Here is a 21,078-nt window from a genome sequence, read left to right on the forward strand (position 1 = left end):
TTGGTGCGCGACGAGGCCGCTGAATTTCACGAGAGGCCTCTCACGAGATTCGAGACGCTGAAGACGTCTCGCGAGATTGAACCGCTCAACACGCAACATCATGATCTGGATCTCGCCTGCACTGGGCGAGATCGCGCTCAGCATAATTATGGCTCATTTAAATATGCATGTGTTGGATTCTCCCAGCGCACAGGAACTAACAGGCTCCCCGGCGAGCCCTCGGCCGGGCGTGGTTTAGTACTGCTCCACACAAATGTGGACCAGGCATAATGGAATCTGGGGGGTTTCAAGGCCCTGGAGACCCCTGAGTGGATGGGGACTGGGCAGGATAGCACCCTGGTTCTCCCTCTGGCACCCGGGCACCTTGGTACTGCCAGGCTGGCACTTTGGCACTGCCACCCTGGCATGGCAAGGTGCCCAGGTGGCACTGTCAGGCTGGCAGAGGCACTTCCAGGGTGCCTAGGTGGCATTGCAAGGGTCCGGGCCTGAGGTGGGTCATGCCCTCAAGGGTGTATGAAGGGGCCTCATGAAGGTTGGGGGAGGTGAAGGGTGGAGCCTGAAAGGGGGGGCCCTGAAAGGTTGGGGGGGGGGCCCCTGAAAAGGGAGGGGACATCAGCAACCCATAATGGGGTGTCCTCACACGGGGGGGGGGGGGGGGGGGGGGGGGGGTAATGCCCAAATGTGCAGGTGGTAACATTACCCATGGATGGGGGTGTGTGGGGGACCCTCAAGCTCACTTAGAGGTCGGAGCACCCTTTCAAAATGGAGGCCCAATCTCTGAGGAGCTGGTCTGGTTCACCTCCCCATTGCTGAAACGTGTGGGCTTGACCAGAAGGAAGCTCCACAAGGCCCAAAAAAGTGACTAAGTGTGGTGAATACCCAAAAGGCCGGCGGGAAACAGCCCGCCAAAGCATGCTCAAAATGACACTTAGAAATATTTTGGTTGAACAGCGCCCATAGTCACTGTTGGTAATAGTGGCTTGGCACCAAACCCGCTTCTCTGGCCCCTGCAGGCCTCCATGCTCTCCCCCAGCTCGCTTCTCTGCCCAGCCAGCACTGCTCGGCCAACCTTCTCTTCCCTCCCAGGTGGTCACAGGAAGCGTTACCCCCATGCCTTGTTTTGGGGCTACAGATTTACATACAGCAGAAGAGGAGGAAATTGAGAGGAGATCTAATTGAGGTATTCAAAATCAAAAGGGATCTGGATGGAGGAGATCGGGAGAAACTATTCCCGTTGGTGGAAGGATTGATAACCCAAGGGCACAGATTTGAAATAATTGTCAAAAGAAGCTATGGTGACATGAGGAAAAACCTTTTGAATGCAGCAAGAAGTTAGGATGTGGAATACACTGCCTGAGAGTGAGGTGGAGGCAAGTTCAATCGAGGCATTCAAAAGGAAGATGGGTTATTATCTGAAAATGTAAATTATGCAGCGCTTCAGGGAAAAGGCAGAGTTAGTGCCACTGGGTGAATTGCTCCCTCAGAAAACCAGCACAGACACAGTGGGCTGAATGGCCTCCTCTGTTGTAACCATTTTACGTTTCCATGAAAGAGCAGCCAATCTGTGTACAGTAAGATCCCACAAGCAGCAATGAACAGGTAATCCGATCTCATGATGTCGGTTGAGGGATACATATAGGCCCAAAGGCACCAGGAAAAACTCCTCCATTTCTTCATTGAATAGATCTTTTGTGTCCTGTCGGAAAGGACAGATTTCATATCTGTTTAATGTCTCATTGAAAGGATAGTGCAGCATTCCCTCAATACTGCACTGGAAAGTCAGCCTGTATATTGTGCTCTGGAATGGGGTTTGAACCCACAACCATTTGACTCCGAGACATTGGATACAATTTTCTCAAAATAGCACAGTGTTGGATCAGGAAAGAAAAGCTGTGTGAAACTCATCAGCTCCACAGATGCCTTTTCTCATCTGATTTAGCAGCCGTCTGTGCAATTTCAAAGTGCTGGTGAGGATCGCCAGTTGGAGGGGCGGGGTCTAAACATGTCGGCAAAGCCGGCATTCCAAGATCGGGGCATATTTTTTAAAGTGCGCCTGATCTCAAAGTTAAACATAAGGCCCCACCCCCCCATTCCACAGAGGTCTGAGACCGTCTCGAAGCATCGGGGCACCCCCCCCCTACCACAACGCCAACATAGGCCCCCCCTCTCGCAGGTATCCCCCCTTCCCCCCAGCCATCACAGGCATCGGGGCTGTCCCCTCTTCCTTCCTTCACCCTCGCAGGCATTGGCATTTCCCCCACCCCTACAACACATAAGGGGAATGCCCAGCCTTGTCTCTCAGCCCTCGGGCACGTAGGCACATCCATGCCCCCGACATGGCCATCGCAACTGATTTTTAGCTTTTTGAAACCAGTAACGATTTGTACCAGTGTGATGTCAGACTGCCCAGTGGGGGGGTTTCGTGGGCAGATGCCATGTAATCACATTCAGAATTACTAAAATATGTGAAAATCAGGTTTCTGGGTGTGAACCTGATTATGTTACCGATGTGGGGGGGGGGGGGGAGGGGCAGGTCCAAAGACTCAAACTAGTGTTTATGCATCTACTATTTTGAGATCTCGCCGGCGTGATTCCTGTTTCTGGCCGCTCGTGAGATTTAGCGGCCTTTACGGGATTTGCGCCCGCGGGGCTAATGGGTCGGCTTGTTCGCAGCCAAGCTTACTACAAATTAAGCCAAGGTTGAACTATGCAGTATTATAGATAGCAACAGTACAAAGTCACCGTTTGCACTGGTCAATCAGAATTGTTCTTACTAATTGTCTTTTGATTACACACAGCATTGGAGCTTTATAAAGATTTCGAGTTCATCCCAGCGATTTATGAATGTTTCTTTCTGTTGAATCTGCCAGGTATACCAACTGTTGCACCACCCATTACACAGCCTTCTGCAGCACCTATCGTGACTCCGCCACGCACGGGTACCTTCCTTTTATATGCTCAGGGACAGCACATTGGGTACCTGCCCCTGAATGGTACTCAGCTAAACAAAGAGGGAGCCAAGAGCCTGTTAGCTCTTCATGTAAAGTATCTATTTTTATAAGTTTCTCCATTGGAATAGCCCCAGATAAATTTAGCACTTGGGAAGGGGAAACAGCGGGTTATTTTCATTCTTCAGCTGGTGTAACTGGGTCAAGACAATTAAATTGCATCCATGCATCGAAAAGAAAAATCGAAACAAGCACTGGGACAGGGTAATTAATGATACTATGCAAATACAATGAACTGAAGCAGAGATAGTGGCAAATAAAATAATACAAGCGAGAGGAGTGAACATAGAGATGTTAACTGGTAAGTTGAAAGAACGACTTGCATTTATATAACGCCTTCCATGATCTCAGGAGATTCCAAAGTGTTTTACTACCAGTGAATTACTTTTGACAAGTAGTCACAGTTACAATGCAGGAAATGTGGGCACCTGGCCCACATTGACCTGTTTCTGCCCTTGTGAGGGTAAAACAGCTCTTTGCCACTCTGCCTCAGGACCCCTGATCCCCAGATGAGCCAAAAAGAAACATTTCTCACTGGAGTCATTCTGCCACTAGAGAACCATTGCATCGGGATTAATTACCTTAACCCAGTAAAGGTTTGGGGCCTTCAAAGGAACTCATACCTGGTCTCAACTGATATGAAATCAATTGGGTCCTCATATGCCCAGGAATCGCCTTCCCCCTCCCAACACACTTTGTCATGGGGCAGGGATAAGGGACCCATAAATCCATCCATGTCCCTCCCACACCCGCACTGACCAGAATTTAAAGGTTGAATCTAAACAAGGTAGAATTCCAATGGAACCAATATAGTCTTGTATTCCAGATGGCCCCCAGAGAGAAATCTGACCCATGCCCTCTCCTGACCCAGAGATTTGGGGGTCACGATTTTTGACAACCTTGTTGAAATAATACACTCGCGTACACTTGACCTGGGTTCACTCAGGTCTCCTCTGTGCTGAGTCTGTAGATAAAAGCTATCAGGGAATGAAAGGATGTGCAGGAGATCCAGAAGCAGAAAACCGAGCACGGTTACATGCATTTGCAGATGTATGCTCTAAATCTACTGCCAGTTCCTGAGCGGGATTCTCCAGGTCCTCAGCCGCGTATTTCCTGGTGGGGCGCCATTCGCTGGAGGAGGGATTCTCTCTTCCCGCCGCTTATCAATGGGATTTCCCATTTAAGCCACAGCATGCCGCCAGGAAACCCACAGGCGGAGGTGCACTGCCTGCGGGAAAAGAAAATGCCAATGGCTAGAGAATTCCGGCACTTTCTATGTGATCAAACACATTGACACCAACTCCTTACCAAATTGGAGTAAATAATTGGCAGCAATGTCGCATTCTGTGAATCAATTTGTGTACACGCCAGAAAAAATATTAATTTAAGTAATTCTGCTGCCATTTACATGCCAGTGTATTTTTTCATGGGTAGTTTTAAATGTCTCCTTTACTGCTACTTTTTAAGTTTCCCTTTCTGCAATGGTCTAATAGTGTTTATGTATCTGCTATTTTACATTAATTAATGTTTAACAGAAGAAATTAGCATTAAATGTGGATAAAGTCGACATTAATGTCAAAAATGCTGCTAGTTAAATGGAACTGTGTAAATTGTGATCTCTTCCCAGTAAGATAATATCTGCAAACCTGAGATTCTCCAGCGCTGTTGTACAGATTTGTAAACTTGTCCAGATTAGGTTAGCTGCTTTTTTGAATTTTTGAAATGGTGTTCTGCGAGATGATTAACTGGTTTCTTCTGACTTATTTTTTCTTCCCAAGGGTTCGATTGTTATTGGTATTGACTATGACTGTAGGGACAAGATGGCTTACTGGACTGATGTTTCTGGTCGAACTATTAATCGAGTTAGTTTGGAGCCAGGTGCTGAGCCAGATATTATCATTAATTCAGGTGAGTTGTTATTAACCCGGGTCCTAAAATCTATTGTGCTTTTGCAATCATCATCACATGTACTCTGCCTGAAGGCAGGCAGGCCCTTGGCCCTTTGTGTCTGCTGATGCTTCGTCCTGAGCCATTTTTCTTGGTCAGTGATGGTTTGCCACTGCACTTCCACACTCGGGGCGCAGAGCAAGGAAGCAGATCCCAATTCTACCTCGGGTAGAACGGGAATCGAACCTGCATGGTTGCCATTATTTTGTGCCGCATGCTAACCATCTAGCCAACTGAGCTAACAAGCCCCGCTTTAATGAATAAAATCATGAATGTAAGAACATTATTTGGTGTAAACGTAAACTTTTTATTTTTTTACTGATTTATTTTTTTATTAGACAAATAAAAATATTAGCAGGCATCTCTGCATTCCTGAAAGGGCGGGGCATGAGTAGAGTGGGAGTGGTGCAAGTGGCCTGCTATAGGCTGTCAATTTTCTGATTTGGGCAGCACGGTAGCACAGTGGTTAGCACAGTTGCTTCACAGCTCCAGGGTCCCAGGTTTGAGTCCCGGCTTGGGTCACTGTCTGTGCGGAATCTGCACGTTCTCCCCGTATCTGCGTGGGTTTCCTCCAGGTGCTCCGGTTTCCTCCCACAGTTCAAAGATGTGCAGGTTAGGTGGATTGGCCATTCTAAATTGCCCTTTGGTGTCCAAAAGGTTAGGTGAAGTTATTGGATTACGGGGATAGGGTGGAGGTGTGGGCATAGGTAGGATGCTCTTTCCAAGGGCCGGTGCAGACTCGATGGGCCGAATGGCCTCCTTTTGCTCTGTAAATTCTATGACTGTGCCTCTCTTGCCCAAGTGTTATTTATGCGTGTTTCTTACAATTCATTTTAAAATGGCCATTAACGGCTTGCATTGCAAGCCCACTAACTTATTCCCCTTCAAAACAATGTTATAAAATACAACCACAAACTCTTGCCCATGCTGAATTAGTTGAGGGACATCGTTGGGGCATTACAATTGACTTTAATACCCTCAGGCAAGGGAAGGAAAGAAAACACATCAGTGATTAAATAATTAGCAAGTGATCCCATTGTTTAACACACCCCAGTGGTCCTTGTTATAAGCGCGTGATGAATACAAATGAGGTTAGAGTCAGGTCTTGGTTGAGCAGCCTGTTAACACTCAGCCTAGACTCAGATGAGAATAATGGCCAATGGAATGAGGCAACAGTGGCTGCCTGAGCCTATGGAATTTTACCCAACATGATTCACTACGTTTGGAGAGTGGGAGATAAAACAGCAGCTACGTTTTCTTTCACTTACACCTCCCGTTTTCATTAGCTTCAAATATTTTCTAATTCTGGCTCATTGTTGTGCAACTCCAGAGTGGCTAAATATATAGAGGAAACCCAGAGTGCTGGCACCTTTCTATCTTGAGATACACTGCATTAGATAACTTGTAAGTTCTGAGAACTTACCACTGGAAACGATTGACTGATCGGGCAGAGTTGGCAGGCAGGTGAAAATGGGACTGTTAACAGCTGCTTAATGGCTTCTTACCACCCCTGCTGCAATTTTTCCTGTGTTGGCAGCGGCCAGTGCCGAGTGTCTTTCATTGAGGTGGTGGTGGGCAGGGAGGTGGGGAGTACCTCTAATGCAGTATACTCCGTGCCCACCGGAGCACGCTCCCCAATCCCTTTGTTTTCCCCTCCTTCCATGGCTGGTCCACCCCAGCATCCCATCCCCCCACCCCTAATCTTACCATTTCACCAGGGCTCACCTGGACCTGCCAAAATCAACCCCTTCCCTCCCCACCTAGAGAGCTGCCAGCTTGGAGGTAAGATTTCCCCCCCCAAAAATGAATTAATGCCTCACCGAGCATGAATTGGATGCCATGCAATCAACGACAGCAGGTCGGCCTCGCCACCTAGATTTACGCCGATGGGGGGGGGGACAGAGATGCCCAGTGCAGCATTAAAATCAGCCTATCGTTCCACTTATCCCAGCCAATTACCCTGGCAAATGATCAGACAGATACTGAATAATTTGTATCTACTCTTTTGTGCTTCTGATTTTAGACCTGATGAGTCCTGAAGGACTAACCATAGACTACCTCCATAGAAGCATGTTTTGGACTGACAGTGGATTGGATAAAATAGAAACTGCCAAAGTGGATGGAACTGACCGGCGAGTTCTTGTTGATACAGATCTGGTAAATCCCAGAGGAATAGCAGTGGACTCTCTTAATGGGTAGGTTTCATGTGAAGGTACAACGTTTTTACATCTTTAGAGTTTGCCAGGAGAAAATAATTTTAAAATATTGCTGTGTTGTCTTTCCATTTAGACATGCATGCACAGTCTATGCAGCCATCAAGATTATAGCGTTTCCAGGACATCAAGCAAACAGCAGGGGTTTTCCAAAATTTTTAACATATGACAATGATCTAAATTACATGATATGGCATCATGTTGCCCAGATGTTGGTGCGACGCTATACTGTAGCTCTAAAACAGTAGCACAGTTGTTAACACTGTTGCTGCACAGAGCCAGGGACCCAAGTTTGATTCCTGGCTTGGGTCACTGTCTGTGCGGAGTCTGCACGTTCTCCCTGTGTCTACTTGGGTTTCCTCCGTGCGCTCCTCCGGTTTCCTCCCACAAGTCCCGAAAGACGTGCTTGTTAGGTGAATTGGACATTCTGAATTCTCCCTCTGTGTACCCGAACAGGTGCCGGAATGTGGAGACTAGAGGATTTTCACAGTAACTTCATTGCAGTGTTGACCTAAGTCTACTTGTGACACTAATAAAGATTATTATTAAAATACTCTGATTTTAGAATGGAGAAAATTTATATTGCGGTGAATTGAAATGTGTAGAATACCTCACTGACTGGTGGCAAAGTTTGAATAGAATTAAATGAAAGACTGGAGCTCGCAAATGCTTCCTTTTAAGGTAGCCTCAAAAAAGATTCTGGGGCGGAATTCTCTGAAAATGGGGCTACGTCCCCACGCCTGCGCGAAAATGGGCGCGAATCACTCTGGCCTTTCCTGGAGCAAGTCCAGAGTGATTCTCCATTTTGAAGAGGGCATGCAGGGCCCCAGAGTAGTCCACGCAGCTCCGGCTGCCAATACGGGGTGCTGCACTTCCGCACGCAACATGGCGGACCCACACAGCAAGCCGGCCCAACAATATAGGTCCCCCCCTCAGATCGCGCGCGCCTGCCGATCGGTGGCCCCCGATCGCGAGCCTGGCAGTCCTGGAGGCCCTCCGGGTGACAGATCCCCCCGCCGCCCCACCAGGGCAGCCTCCACTCCGAGTTCCCGCCGGGTGGAACCATGAGTGAACCACGCCGGAGGGAATTCGGCCAGCTGCCAGCTGAGAATTGCCGCAGAGGCCTCTTTCAATGGCCCCTGACCGGCGGGGCATCGACTGCGCGCACGTGACAGCCGGCGATTCTCCGGTCCGTGGAGAATCGCGGGAAGACGTCGGACCCGATCGCAGGTCTGACGCCCCATTCTCCGCCCCCATGCCGAGCGCAATTTTGGCGCAGAGGCTCGGAGAAGCCCGCCCATGGTCTGTTTTGTAAATGCTAAATGACAGGCTCCCACTGCCTTTAGATTAGATAAGCTGATTTGCTTGCATTAATTCTTGTGTTCTTCTGTGCACCCCTCAGCAATCTTTACTGGACAGACTGGAACCGTGAAGCTCCCAAAATTGAGATTTCGCGTGTGGATGGAACAAGCAGAAGAGTGCTTGTTAAAAATGACATTGGATTGCCCAACGGATTGACTTTTGACCCATTTTCCTCGCAACTGTGTTGGGCCGATGCAGGTAAGCTTTGCAAGCCAAGCAGGTTTTACTTTTAAAGGGCACATTTTAAAAAGAGCTAGTTGGCGTAACATTTTTAAAATATGACTGTAGGTCATGAAGAGTAAAACAAAATTGAGGAATTCCACTTCTGGAAATTTGCTGCTGAATACTAACTAGCTTTCTCATTGCAATTGTTTACATTGATGATTGGGATGAAAAGGAACCAAAGACCTGGAGTGCATATTTTCAGATGGGACTGGAAGGCACGTGGTGCAGCATGGTCTAAACTATCCCTTTAGTATCGTTGCCTACGCAGATCACTTCTATTACACAGACTGGAGAAGGTAGGAGCCAAAATCACAATGGAGCTGTTGATTTCAATGTAACCATGACATTTTGTTAGACCCAAAAATTGAGGAACCATTCCTGCTAATCAGCCATCAACTGTTAACTTCCCAGCAGAATTGCGGTAAGATCACCTACTAGTTTTGGAGGAAAAACCTTTGCACAAAATGGGATTACAATTGAAATATTCTGCCACAAATCATTGTCAAAGCAATGCCCATAGGTTATTTTAAAAGGGGTTTAATTAATAACTTGCAGAATATGAAATGGTAAGACTGGTAAACCGGATTGAGGATATAATAGAAACAGAAAATAGAAAAAGGAAGAGGCCATTCAACCCTTCGAGCCACTCATTATTATCATGGTTGATTATCCAACTCTCTAACCAGCTTTCTCCCCATATCCTTTGATCCTATTTAGCTCCAAGAGCTATATCTAACTCCTTCTTGAAAACATGCAGGCAGGGACACTCCAAATTGTGTTCGGATTGGGGGGCGGTCGGGGATTGTTTCGAGGGCCTCGGCGAACAGGACGCCATTTAAAAATGGCCCTGAACTCTCGCTACAATGGGGAGCTCTGGCAGTTGGAGCCCTCATTCAACACGAGTCGCGTCGAATAGCCATTTGTTTCTCGGCACTGTGAGTGCTAGTGTTCCCTTTTGGGAGAATCGCACCCTATGGCTGGGAATTCCTCTTTCAGTGATTGCGTCTAGTGGTTTGTCTCTGCCCAGTTGGGTACCCAGGTGATTATCTGGACACTTTATTAATGGGATAGGAGATGGCCCCCATTAATTTCTTTCAAGGTAGTTTTTCTGGTGTGGCTCAGTTCACATGAGCAAAGCTTAACATGTTTACAACTTATTTAAACCTCTTGATTTAGACCAGTGTCTGGAGACCACTCCCTGGTGTTTTATATTTCTTCTTTCCAGTTGTTCCCAAACTTGAATGTTGTGTTTAATTTGTTGTTTTTCAGAGATGGAATTATAGTTGTAACCAAAGATGATAACCAGATTATTGATGAGTACCTACCTGATCAGCGATCACATTTGTATGGAATAACTGTGGCCTACCCTGGTTGTCCACATGGTAAGAGGATTAAAAAATTGTCAGTTCCTTGCTGGGAAATAACATTTTTTCAATTTAAAATTCCTAGGCCTTGCAATATTACTTCTCTCCCCACCCACCCATCCCTTAAAGCATTGTGTTCTGAGAGCAATTCCTGTGGTTCCAGCAGAAGGTCTTATATAAAGTTGCAGCCACATTCTAGTTCAAATGCTACTTATTTAAAGCTTTCCTGATGCACATCATGCATGTACCACGGACTTATTGCAACCTTTTATTACTTTAGATCCCAGAATTTGAAAGAATTTGAAAAAAAAAAGAATAATTAAAACTTAAGGTTATAAAAATGTATTACAGGGCTACTCTTATTTTTGCTGCCTGAAGTCAATTTGATTTTGAACATTAGTTTCCAGACTGTAGTTTGTGCAAGGAGTTTACAAAGCAGAGTTAACACAGCTAGGCCTCGACAATCTAATCAGTTGGTGGAACTGATGAATCAGAAAATCATGAAGGAGTTCATGACCTGGGCACATAATGTAGACTGATACTTCAGTGCAGTACAGAAGGAATAGAGAATAAAAAAGGAGTTAAAGCAAGGTTCCATCTATTTGCTCAAGTGAACCGGAAATATTTAGTGGAATTATTCAAAGGAGCAGAATGGGAGTTCTGGGGCGAGATTCTCCGACCCCCCCCCCCCGCCGGGTCGGAGAATCGCCGGGGGCTGGCGTGAATCCCGCCCTCGCCGGTTGCTGAATTCTCCAGGCACCGGAGATTCGGCTGGGGGCGGGAATTGCGCCGCGCCGGTTGGCGGCCCCCCCCCCAGCGATTCTCCGGCCCGGATGGGCCGAAGTCCTGCTGCTGGAATGCCTGTCCCGCCGGCGTGGATTAAACCACCTCTCTTACCGGCGGGACAAGGCGGCGCGGGCGGGCTCCAGGGTCCGGGGGGGGGGGGGGGGGGGGGACGCGGGGCGATCTGGCCCCGGGGGGTGCCCCCACGGTGGCCTGGCCCGCGATCGGAGCCCACCGATCTGCGGGCGGGCCTGTGCCGTGGGGGCACTCTTTTCCTTCCGCCTTCGCCATGGTCTCCACCATGGCCGAGGCGGAAGAGACCCCCTCCACTGCGCATGCACGGGGATGCCGTGAGCGGCCGCTAACGCTCCCGCGCATGCGCCGCCCGGCAATGTAATTTCTGCGCCAGCTGGCGGGGCACCAAAGGCCTTTCCCACCAGCTGGCGGGGTGGAAATCAGTCCGGCGCGGGCCTAGCCCCTCAAGGTTAGGGCTCAGCCCCCCCAAGATGCAGAGGATTCCGCACCTTTGGGGCGGCGGGATGCCGGACTGATTTGCGCCGTTTTTGGCGCCGGTCGGCGGACATCGCGCCGATTACGGAGAATTTCGCCCCGGTGTCCCGACCAATATTCCTCCCCCAACTGTGCAAAGGCAAGCTGAAAAAGTTTTGAATTGCTGGAATATAAGTTTTACGAGGCGATATTAATACTTAAATTAGTGTTTTTTTGTGATGTTTGTCACATTGCACCATCTGCGATTCATTTGCATCAATCACATTGGGAAATATTTTAAGAATTGGTATAACAGGAATGATAATGGCAATCCTCCTTTAACTTAAAACATCATTGAAAGAAAAGTCCTACTTTGACATCCATCTGTGCAATTAGATTAAAGGGCATGGGCTTTTAAGCAAATTCTTCCTACAGTTTTGGCTTAACTATGCTTATATGCTATTAAAAAGGTCTATATGCTTGTTCAAAGAAATTTGATGCAAACATGTTTCTAAAATCTGGTAAAATCAATCTATTCACAACCTGACATGTCGCATCTGACTCTCTATGTGCTTCCAACCTCGTATTGGTGCTGTCGCTAACAATGCCTATTTCCACTACTGTTATATTCATAGATCATAGAATTTACAGTGTGGAAGGAGGCCATTCAGCCCACCGAGTCTGCACCGGCTCTTGGAAAGAGCACCCTACCCAAGCCCACACCTCCACCCTGTCCCCATAACCCAGTAACCCCACCCAACACGAAGGGCAATTTAGCATGGGCAATCCACCTAACCTGCACATCTTTGGACTGTGGGAGGAAACCGGAGCACCCGGAGGAAACCCACGCACACACGGGGAGAATGTGCAGACTCTGCACAGTCAGTGACCCAAGCCGGGAATCGAACCTGGAACCCTGGAGCTGTGAAGCAATTGTTTTTCTGGCGTAAAAGATCAGTTTTCCTGATGGTGTGGGGCTAAGTCCCAAAAACGACGAATCCAGCCCATGGTTCAGAAGGGTGGGCTTTAGATTCTTGACATATTGTGACCAGTTCTGAGGCGAGTTGTCTATTCAAACAGGACCAGTCACAGTAAGGTTCACTAATGTGCTTAGGGAGGGTTTAAATTGAATTGGCAGGAGAACCAACCAAATTGGGAACCAACACATAGAAATAGAAAAAATGAATAACGTACATTGAGTTTTAGAGGTGGAAATGTTACCATATTAGAAAGGAGCAGTTGACAAAGGAGTATGAGGAATACAAAAACAATATTTTAGGATACAAAGTGTTCTGAAGATAAGGAAGAAAAAAGTGAAATAAGATAGGACTAATTAGACAAGACATTGTAGTGTTGGAAAGAGAGGGAGCAAAGACAGAATCCGTTTGGTGAGAATGGAGAAGGAAAAATAGGGTGATCACACTTCTGGGAGAGATAGAGGGGCAAATCTTCAGGGAAATCACAGAGATATGCAAGAAACAGTGTTGATATTGGGGGACTTTAATTATTAATTGGGATAATGTCTGAATAAACGTTAAAGAGGGGCTGGAATTTCTGAAATATGTTCAGGGGTACTTTCTTGACAAATATTCTCCGTCCGACTAAGAAGAAAGTATTGCTGGATTTATTGTTGGGGATTGAGGGGGGTGTAGTGGAACAAGTGTCTATAGGAAAGAGTGATCATCGTACCAGAGGGTTCAGATTAGTAATGGAGAACAGTAAGGAACAATCCAAAGTAGAACTTCTATATTAAAAGGGATATGGGATTCAATGGTATATGGGGACCTAGCCAGGGGAAAATGGAATTAAAGATTGACAAGATAAATTGTAATAGAACATTGTGTGTTCTTTAAGGAAGTGATGTTTCAAGTACTGATCTCTTCCAGCAAGGGAGAAAGGTAGGGGAACCAAAGCCAGGACTCCTTGAATGACTAGAGAGAGGGTATGATGAAAACAGGGTGTATGATGCATATCAGAAAAATATAGCTACCAAAGACAATAAGAATAGAATGCCATTTAACATGAAGGGGAACCCATAAAACCTTTGATCAGCATCAAAATGGTAAATGGGCGTGGAGTGGGGTCATAGAATTTACAGTGCAGATGTATCATCGAGTCTGCACCGGCTCCTGGAAAGAGCACCCTACCCAAGCCCACACCTCCACCCTATCCCCATAACCCAGTAACCCCACCCAACACGAAGGGCAATTTTGGACACTAAGGGCAATTTAGCATGGCCAATCCACCTAACCTGCACATCTTTGGACTGTGGGAGGAAACCGGAGCACCCGTAGGAAACCCACGCACACACGGGGAGAAAGTGCAGATTCCGCACAGTGATCCAAGCCGGGAAACAGACCTGGGACCCTGGAGCTGTGAAGCAATTGTGCTAACCACTATGCTACTGTGCTGCCCTCGGCAGATTTCCTTCCTTAAATGACATTAATGAATGACAGTGGTCATCATTCAACTTTTAATTCCAGATTTCACCATCTGCCATGGTGGGATTCGAACACGTCTCCAAAGCTGGATTACCAGTCCAGTGACAATACCACTACACCACCACCTCTTGGGTTGCTAAAGGAAATGGGAGTGGAGGGGCATGCCATAATCTTCAAATCATCCTTCGAAACAGGGGAGTGGCAAATGTGACACCATTATTCAAGAAAGGGCGCAGGACCTTTCTTACTCATGGCAGGCAGGTCTGGTTAACATAAATGGTGTAAGGTTTTAGAGACAATAATCTGGGGGGGGGGGGGGGGGGGGGAACAAAAAGTCACAGGTGCTCAGGAGAGGGTTGAGTTAATTAAGGAGAGCCAGCATTGATTTGTAAAAGACAGCTCATGCTGGTCTAATCTAATCTACTTTTAATTATTTGATGAATAGGAAAAGCTTGATTAAGAGTAAGTACTGGATGTTGTCTATACAGATTTTAAGAAAGCCTTTGACTAAGAACCTCATTAGAACATAGAAGCAGATGGAGGCCATTCGGCCCATCGGGTCTGCACCGACCCACTTAAGCCTCACTTCCACCCTATCCCTGTAACCCCTCCTAACCTTTTTGGTCACTAAGGACAATTTATCATGGCCAATCCACCTACCCTGCACATCTTTGGGCTGATTAAAGGCTGTTTAACAGAATTGAGACTCGTGGAAAAGGAAGTAGTGTCAGGTTGTTTTTTTAAAAATGGCTTCATAACAGAAAATTGCAAATCATGCTAAATAGTTCTTTTTCAGACAGCAGGATGGCAGACAGTGCTGGAACCACTACTTTTTTGGATATATAAATGACTTGTGGAAGAGTTAGACATCCAGATTTTCTCGTGATTCCAAACTTGGAGGTGTGTCATGGACAGACAAGTGGCAGGTGTAATTTAATGCCGAGAAGTGTAAGCTGATACACTGGCAGAAGAAATTAGGGGAAATAATAGCCTAAATCACAGATTCACAGGGAATTCATGTGCATTGATCTTTGAAGGTGGCAGGATATAAGAGTAATTAGCAAAGCATATTGGATATTGGGCTTTATAAATAGTTATGAGTACAGAAGTAGGGAAGTTATGCTGAAATTGTACAAAGCTCTGATAAGGCCACAAGTAGAGATGATAGTTCTTAGATACAAGGTTAGGTTGGAGAAGTTGGGGTAATTCTCTATGGAGCAAAGAAAACTGAGGGGAAATTTGATAATGTAGATAAAAGCTGTTCTTAAGGGCTAGTGGACAGTTTTAAAGTTTTGGGCACAAGATGCAGAACAAATGAGGAAGAACTTTTTCTTTGTGTAGCAAGTGGTAGTGACCTAGAACTTGCTGTCGACAGGAGTGATGGAAGTAGAGACCGTGAATGATTTCAAAAGAGAATTGGATGGATGATTGAGCAAAGTAAACTCCCAATAGAACAGGTGAATGGGATTGACTGACCTGATCAAGAGAACATGCAAAAGGACTCTGTGGGTTGAATGGCTTCCTTCTGTACCATAATGACTACATTGCTGTGCCATTCCATCAAGACGTCGTGCTTTAAGTACTCCCTTTTGTTTTTGGTCATCTGACCATTTGTTTTATAGTGTTCCTCTGCAGTACCTTGAGACATTTTATTACGTTTATTTATATAGTGCCATTAAAGTAACACCTATTTTGATATTACAGCACTATCATTCTTAACTTTAGTGTGAAGTACTTGTTTCAGCATGTTATGGGGTGTTTGTTCACTGTAACCTGTTTTGATACATGTTTGTAATAAAATACATTTTTAAAAAAATGAAATAATTGTTTCATGGTATATTAAATCAGTCCTTCAGGTTTTCCCGGCCTGTCTTCATTTTCTTCCGCATCTGTATTCTCAAGACAATGCCACATGTTAAAATAGAGTTCTCAAATCAGTACGTTAGGTATTCTTGGTTGGTAGAATTTTCAAGTCAAAAAGCTACGGGGAAATAATTTAATTCTTACCCGATTTATAGTAGGATATGAGATTGTTAATACTGTATTCTCGGTTTTAAGACAAATTTGTATCAAACAGGTACAATTGCCAAGATTCAGTGATAGTTTTGTCCATTTTTAACACAGAAGTCCATCATTTACTTACCACTTTTCTTTCCTCTCTGGCAGGAAGAAAATAATGACTGCTGGTAATGACAACTATGTTTCAGCTTAATACAAATGGAGGAAGAGACCTCTATTTGGAGCAGAATGCTGCACACATTGTTGTGTACTTTTCCCCCCATGGTTAGTAGGGAACAAAACTGAAAATGTGTTACATAGCTTCCATACCTCAAGAAACCACTACTGTGCTGCCTTTTTACTGAAATATTGGAAACAATGACTGACTGGCACGATTACGAGCCTACCTGATCACAAATTCTGAAATTTAGGAACATGAATTTTCCTGTGCTGGATATATAACAAAGTATGTGATGCAGTGGAACTTAAGAAAACTACAAACACTTCAGAGATGGTTTAAGGGAAGATGGAAAACATTTTTCTGAAGGTTGTCAAAAATGTTTCAATTTCCTTTCCCATCACCCAGAATTTACTGCAGACCCACATTCTTAAGTGAGCTTCAAATGGCTGCAAGCAATCGTGATTTTTAGGAGCTCTACACCTGAAATCTGCACCTAAAACTCAGCAAGATTTAATTATTCAGCCAGATGTTATAATTGTTACCTTTGTCAAGCGACATACAATACATAGATGAATCAGATGCATGAATGTATCATAGTTTGACGAAGCATATAATAATCAGTCCCTGTTTCGAGCGAAAATGTCTCTTAACCAAAATTCCTTTAACCACAAAGCAATATTACAAATTGAGCCAAAGCTTGGTACATCAGCAAATTTAACCTGGAACAAATTATAGTAATACTGATTTTGTTTTATTGTGAAATGCCTGTGTAACATATCGGTAAACTACCATTCAGAGTGCCATTTATGACTAGCCTGACATCTTCAGGCTGTATGAGACAAACCCAAGATATCAGGTGGTCATGTTCGCCCACGGCAGGCAATGAATAATGCGAATAGTAAACTTGGGGCTATTTATTCCCCAAAACATTTAAAATTGCCAAACTATTTTTAAAATTATGCTTCGAATTTTAAAAATCACTTTACATCATGAATTAGGCATGTTTTCCCCCTTAAGTTGGCTTCCGTTTTTCAAATGGTTGGTAAAAACTGGACTGATTCTGCAGTACGTTCCTGATGCATTTAAACATCGACTCGCTATGGAACCATTACATATTTCCTAAATGCAGGCTTCAGCCTTTTAACTGGCCTAGTTAATAAATGAAGCAGTTAACTGATTCAGTGCTGATGATGTCACAAATTTTAGTGGTTTTGAATAGATCTATTCAGTATATTGTTCTGAAGCAGTATTGCTGTCACTGGAAAATGATGATTTACATATTCTAAGTGAACAGAAGAGCTGTCCCCCTTTCCTGCAGTTCTTAATCCTAACGATTAAGTCCACAAACTGGACTTCAGAATGCAGCATTTTCAACCTCTGCATGGCAAAAAATCTGGGCAACTAAAGCAGACAAGAGACACAGAGGTAGGGGGAAAAGTATCTGAATAATCTAAACTTGTGTTTCCTCATTAAGGTGCCAAAGGTTCATAATTGAGTTAGAAAATTATGAAAATATTTTGCGATAGGCATCCTTTGTTACAGATTGGGAAGAGGAGGGGTAGAAAGTAACATACCAAGTTACATTATCACTTAAGTCCTATTAAAAACATCCCAGTAGAAAAAAAAGCTCGAAAGAGAAAAGTTGGACTAACTTTAGTATCTAAAGAAAAAGCAGAAAGTTCAATTTAATCCAGACAGTCTTCAGACTTCAGAATGGTGAACTGATTCTTCAGAAGTTTAGATTCTAAATGTTATCACAAAGGTATTGAGTAATCGCACAATAAATGGCCTGGATTATGTAGTCACCGGCAGAACGGTGTGTAAGTTGCGCAGAGTTTTAGTGGGCCATTGAGTGACAATTTACAATTGTAGACATTGAAATCAGCACAGCAGCCTCTCCAGGGGGGGATCGAAGACCTGTATGAGCAGGGATAGCACCAGCCTGTCTCTTCAACCACATTGCTTACTGAGACATGTAATGTCTAAATCAGGAAGTGCAAGTTAGAATATTAAATGCACACTTTTTTTGGCTTAGCTACTGGGGTAAGCACCACAACTTCATGTGTTTCACTAGTCTCTCAGCGAGATGCCGATGTTGCAAAGCTTTCAAAGGAACAAGGCAAATCGGACAGGAATTTTCTAATTTCCATATTTTACGCGTATGTGCAGATGCCAAAGTTGCTCTTGAGCCAAGATTTTGTGGTAATAAATGTTATGAAGGAATATTCCCTTTGTCTCAGCTCTTAAACATCTTAGTTATGTTTTAAAATTGCTGAAACAGCTTGGCAGTAGACATTGTGTGTGTAAAATCTGAGAGTGATGTGCACTATTGATTCATATTAGTTACACAAAATGCTTACTCGCAGTCTAACTAATTTTCTCAAAGTATCGCAACATCATAAATAAAAGACATGATAGTATTTCACCAGGATAATATGCACTTTGTGTGAACAAAAACTGGCAGAAAATAGGTCAATAATGGTTGAATGGAAAATCATTTGAACCCTTCAGTTATTTCATTAATTCATTCATTGTGCAAATTTTGCTATTCTATCATGCCTCCCAACATTTAAGCTAAAAATAATCCTGTTTTTGTTTCTAAACTGCTCCAGGTGGGGACAGCAATATTGAGCCACTTCCAACTGGCTCAATGTGGGATTCTCTACAGGTTATCATAGAAAATAGTATAAATTATTCAGCTTTTCTAGTTTTACTATTCAATTTTTAAAAATTAAGCAATATGTTGAACAGCACAAGTTCTCATTGTTTTATGTACCAATAAACATTTAATAAATGAACGTGCTCTCAAACATTTTTGTATTGGTTTCATTTTACAGCAAATGTTGTAGTGTTATCCCATGCAAGATTTTTTTTCTTGCAAGGCATAAACTATTTTAACACAACCTGAACAGTTTAATTTTGTACTTTTGCTATGTCTTATTGTAAAGCATATACATCACTTGGAATGTGTGTAACAAAGACAATATTCTTGTAATCGCACTGTTGTAACTTTGTTCCAATTTAACAATAAACTCAAAAAAACAAACCTTGTAATTTTTCAAGTTTTTTTTAGCATTTATTCCATTTTAGTGAATTGTTTATCACTTGTCAGTTTACTTAATCACCCAGGCCTTTTTTTTTTCAACTCCTAAGTCTAATTTCAAAATAAAAATGACACATGGTCAACTACTTCCATCTTCTGATCATCTTCCAACCTTTCCCAGCCTGTGATCAGTTTTGGGATCAGCTATTATTGACTGAACAGCTACAATGGCTTCATTAATCTTGGTCTGAAGGTCTCGTAGCTCCTCTATATGCAGCAACCGGAGGACTCGTGCAGCCTCATTCAAGGTGGCATCTGTCAAAGCCAATACATAGGTCAACAATGGTTATTTCTGCCAAAATTCAAAGTAACAGCTAGCAATGTAATCAAGCAATTTAGAAAGCTAATTTGATCAAGATTGGAACAGATCTGACTGCTACACAACAGGATCAGTTTATAAGGGCATAGCTAGACTAAACGACTAACTCTGATGTGCAAATTTCTCCCAGCATAAAATAAACCGGTCTCAATTGGAATCGGTACAGGAATATAGATAGACCTTGTACACTGTAATTTGGTAGCAGATTAAATTCAGTGGTCAATTGTAAGTTTGTGATCTGTAACTATTGAAGAAGGCATTAATAGAGTGAAATAGCTAATATTTCTACCATGATATGAAAATCACTAAATTTATCTGAAATTCACATCTTCCATGTATACAAAAGACATTATCAAGATTAAACTTTAAAAAAAATTAGGACAGAGAGGAGAAACTTTTGTTTAAATGCAACTGATTGTGAAGCTGTGAATGTACTTATATATTGAATTGAAATTATCAAAATATTGCTAAATGCTAAATTTTAATCCCGTCGATTGGTGATTGAAAGAGTGGGAAACAAAAGAGACACACCAGTGTGGATGGGATAAACTGAATAGATATGTACTTTATATGATTTGAAGGATGAGTTGACTGACAGTAGAAAGCAGAGATTACAAACAATACTGAAGCAATCCCATTGCATAAGATCTCAATTTGACGAATTGCACTCAAATCATTCAACAGACATTCGATTTGGAAATGTTGCTTGGAAAGCAATTAAAAAGCAAAAAAAAAACTAATAAAAAGAGTAAAGCAAACAATCACAATAATTTCAATGCCATAATGGATTACAGATTTAAGCAAAAGGAATATAATGTGTTATTTTACGCAAGTCATACTAGAAGGTTATGTAGCCATCTGGGATGTCCACTTCCCGATTACAAAATGGCCACTTTGCAAAGATTGCAGGGAAAATGGACAATACTGAGAAAGCAAGCAGGTGCAGGGATTGTCTGTTGATTGGAGCTGCAGCTCCCAGACAAGACCGAAGCTGCAAAGCCATTACCATACTAATGAGCCATCTCCGGGGACAAAAGAGTAACATTTAAGTAAACAATACTAAGGCAGACATCCCTGCGCCAGAGGAGACCAGAACAAAGCAGGCCAACGGCCACCTAGGACACGCCCAGCCATCAGGGACCCAGCCCTTTATTGGAGGAAATTAATAGGAACGATTGAGAAACGGCCCAATTAATTGGGGCTAAGTTCAAGGCCCGCCCAAAAGCGCGCAAAGCCCCTTTTGGGTATAAGAATCATAGAAGTTTAGAAGTTTACAGCATGGAAACAGGCCCTTCGGCCCAACCAGTCCATGCCGCCCAGTTTTTTTACCATTAAGCTAGTCCCAGTTGCCCGCACTTGGCCCATAACCCTCTATACCCATCTTACCCATGTAACCATCTAAATGCTTTTTGAAAGACACAATTGTACCCGCCTCTACTACTACCTCTGGCAGCCCATTCCAGACACTCACTACCCTCTGAGTGAAGAAATTGCCCCTCTGGGCCCTTCTGAATCTCTCCCCTCTCACCTTAAACCTATGCCCTCTAGTTTTAGACTCCCCTACCTTTGGGAAAAGATGTTGACTATCTACCTTATCTATGCCCCTCATTATTTTATAGACCTCTATAAGATCACCCCTAAGCCT

General features: G+C 44.0%; 2 protein-coding genes across 10 annotated transcripts in view; one reads left to right on the top strand and one right to left on the bottom strand.

The window, feature by feature from the left end:
• The window catches only part of nid2a (nidogen 2a (osteonidogen)), a 277,646-nt gene that overhangs the window by 244,104 nt on the left and 12,464 nt on the right, over positions 1-21,078 (top strand). For 5 of the 9 annotated variants that reach the window (XM_072489757.1, XM_072489756.1, XM_072489755.1 and 2 more), the window contains exons 35-41: positions 2,871-3,040; positions 4,787-4,916; positions 6,979-7,150; positions 8,571-8,728; positions 8,928-9,051; positions 10,025-10,137; positions 15,208-15,582. In XM_072489757.1, the coding sequence (XP_072345858.1) occupies positions 2,871-3,040; positions 4,787-4,916; positions 6,979-7,150; positions 8,571-8,728; positions 8,928-9,051; positions 10,025-10,137; positions 15,208-15,260 (920 nt within the window). In that variant the 3' untranslated portion in view covers positions 15,261-15,582. Of the gene's footprint in view, positions 1-2,870; positions 3,041-4,786; positions 4,917-6,978; positions 7,151-8,570; positions 8,729-8,927; positions 9,052-10,024; positions 10,138-15,207; positions 15,583-15,998; positions 19,058-21,078 lie in introns of those variants that run through there. The other 4 variants (XM_072489751.1, XM_072489750.1, XM_072489759.1 and 1 more) reach the window with 4 other exon arrangements.
• Positions 18,775-21,078, bottom strand: part of rtraf (RNA transcription, translation and transport factor) — a 40,161-nt gene continuing 37,857 nt past the window's right edge. Inside the window, exon 8 of the mRNA XM_072489760.1 lies at positions 18,775-19,369. Coding sequence (XP_072345861.1) covers positions 19,215-19,369 — 155 coding nt within the window. The 3' untranslated portion in view covers positions 18,775-19,214. The remainder of the gene's footprint in view (positions 19,370-21,078) is intronic.

Source organism: Scyliorhinus torazame, chromosome 2 (assembly GCF_047496885.1).
Source record: "Scyliorhinus torazame isolate Kashiwa2021f chromosome 2, sScyTor2.1, whole genome shotgun sequence".
NCBI lineage: Eukaryota > Metazoa > Chordata > Chondrichthyes > Carcharhiniformes > Scyliorhinidae > Scyliorhinus > Scyliorhinus torazame.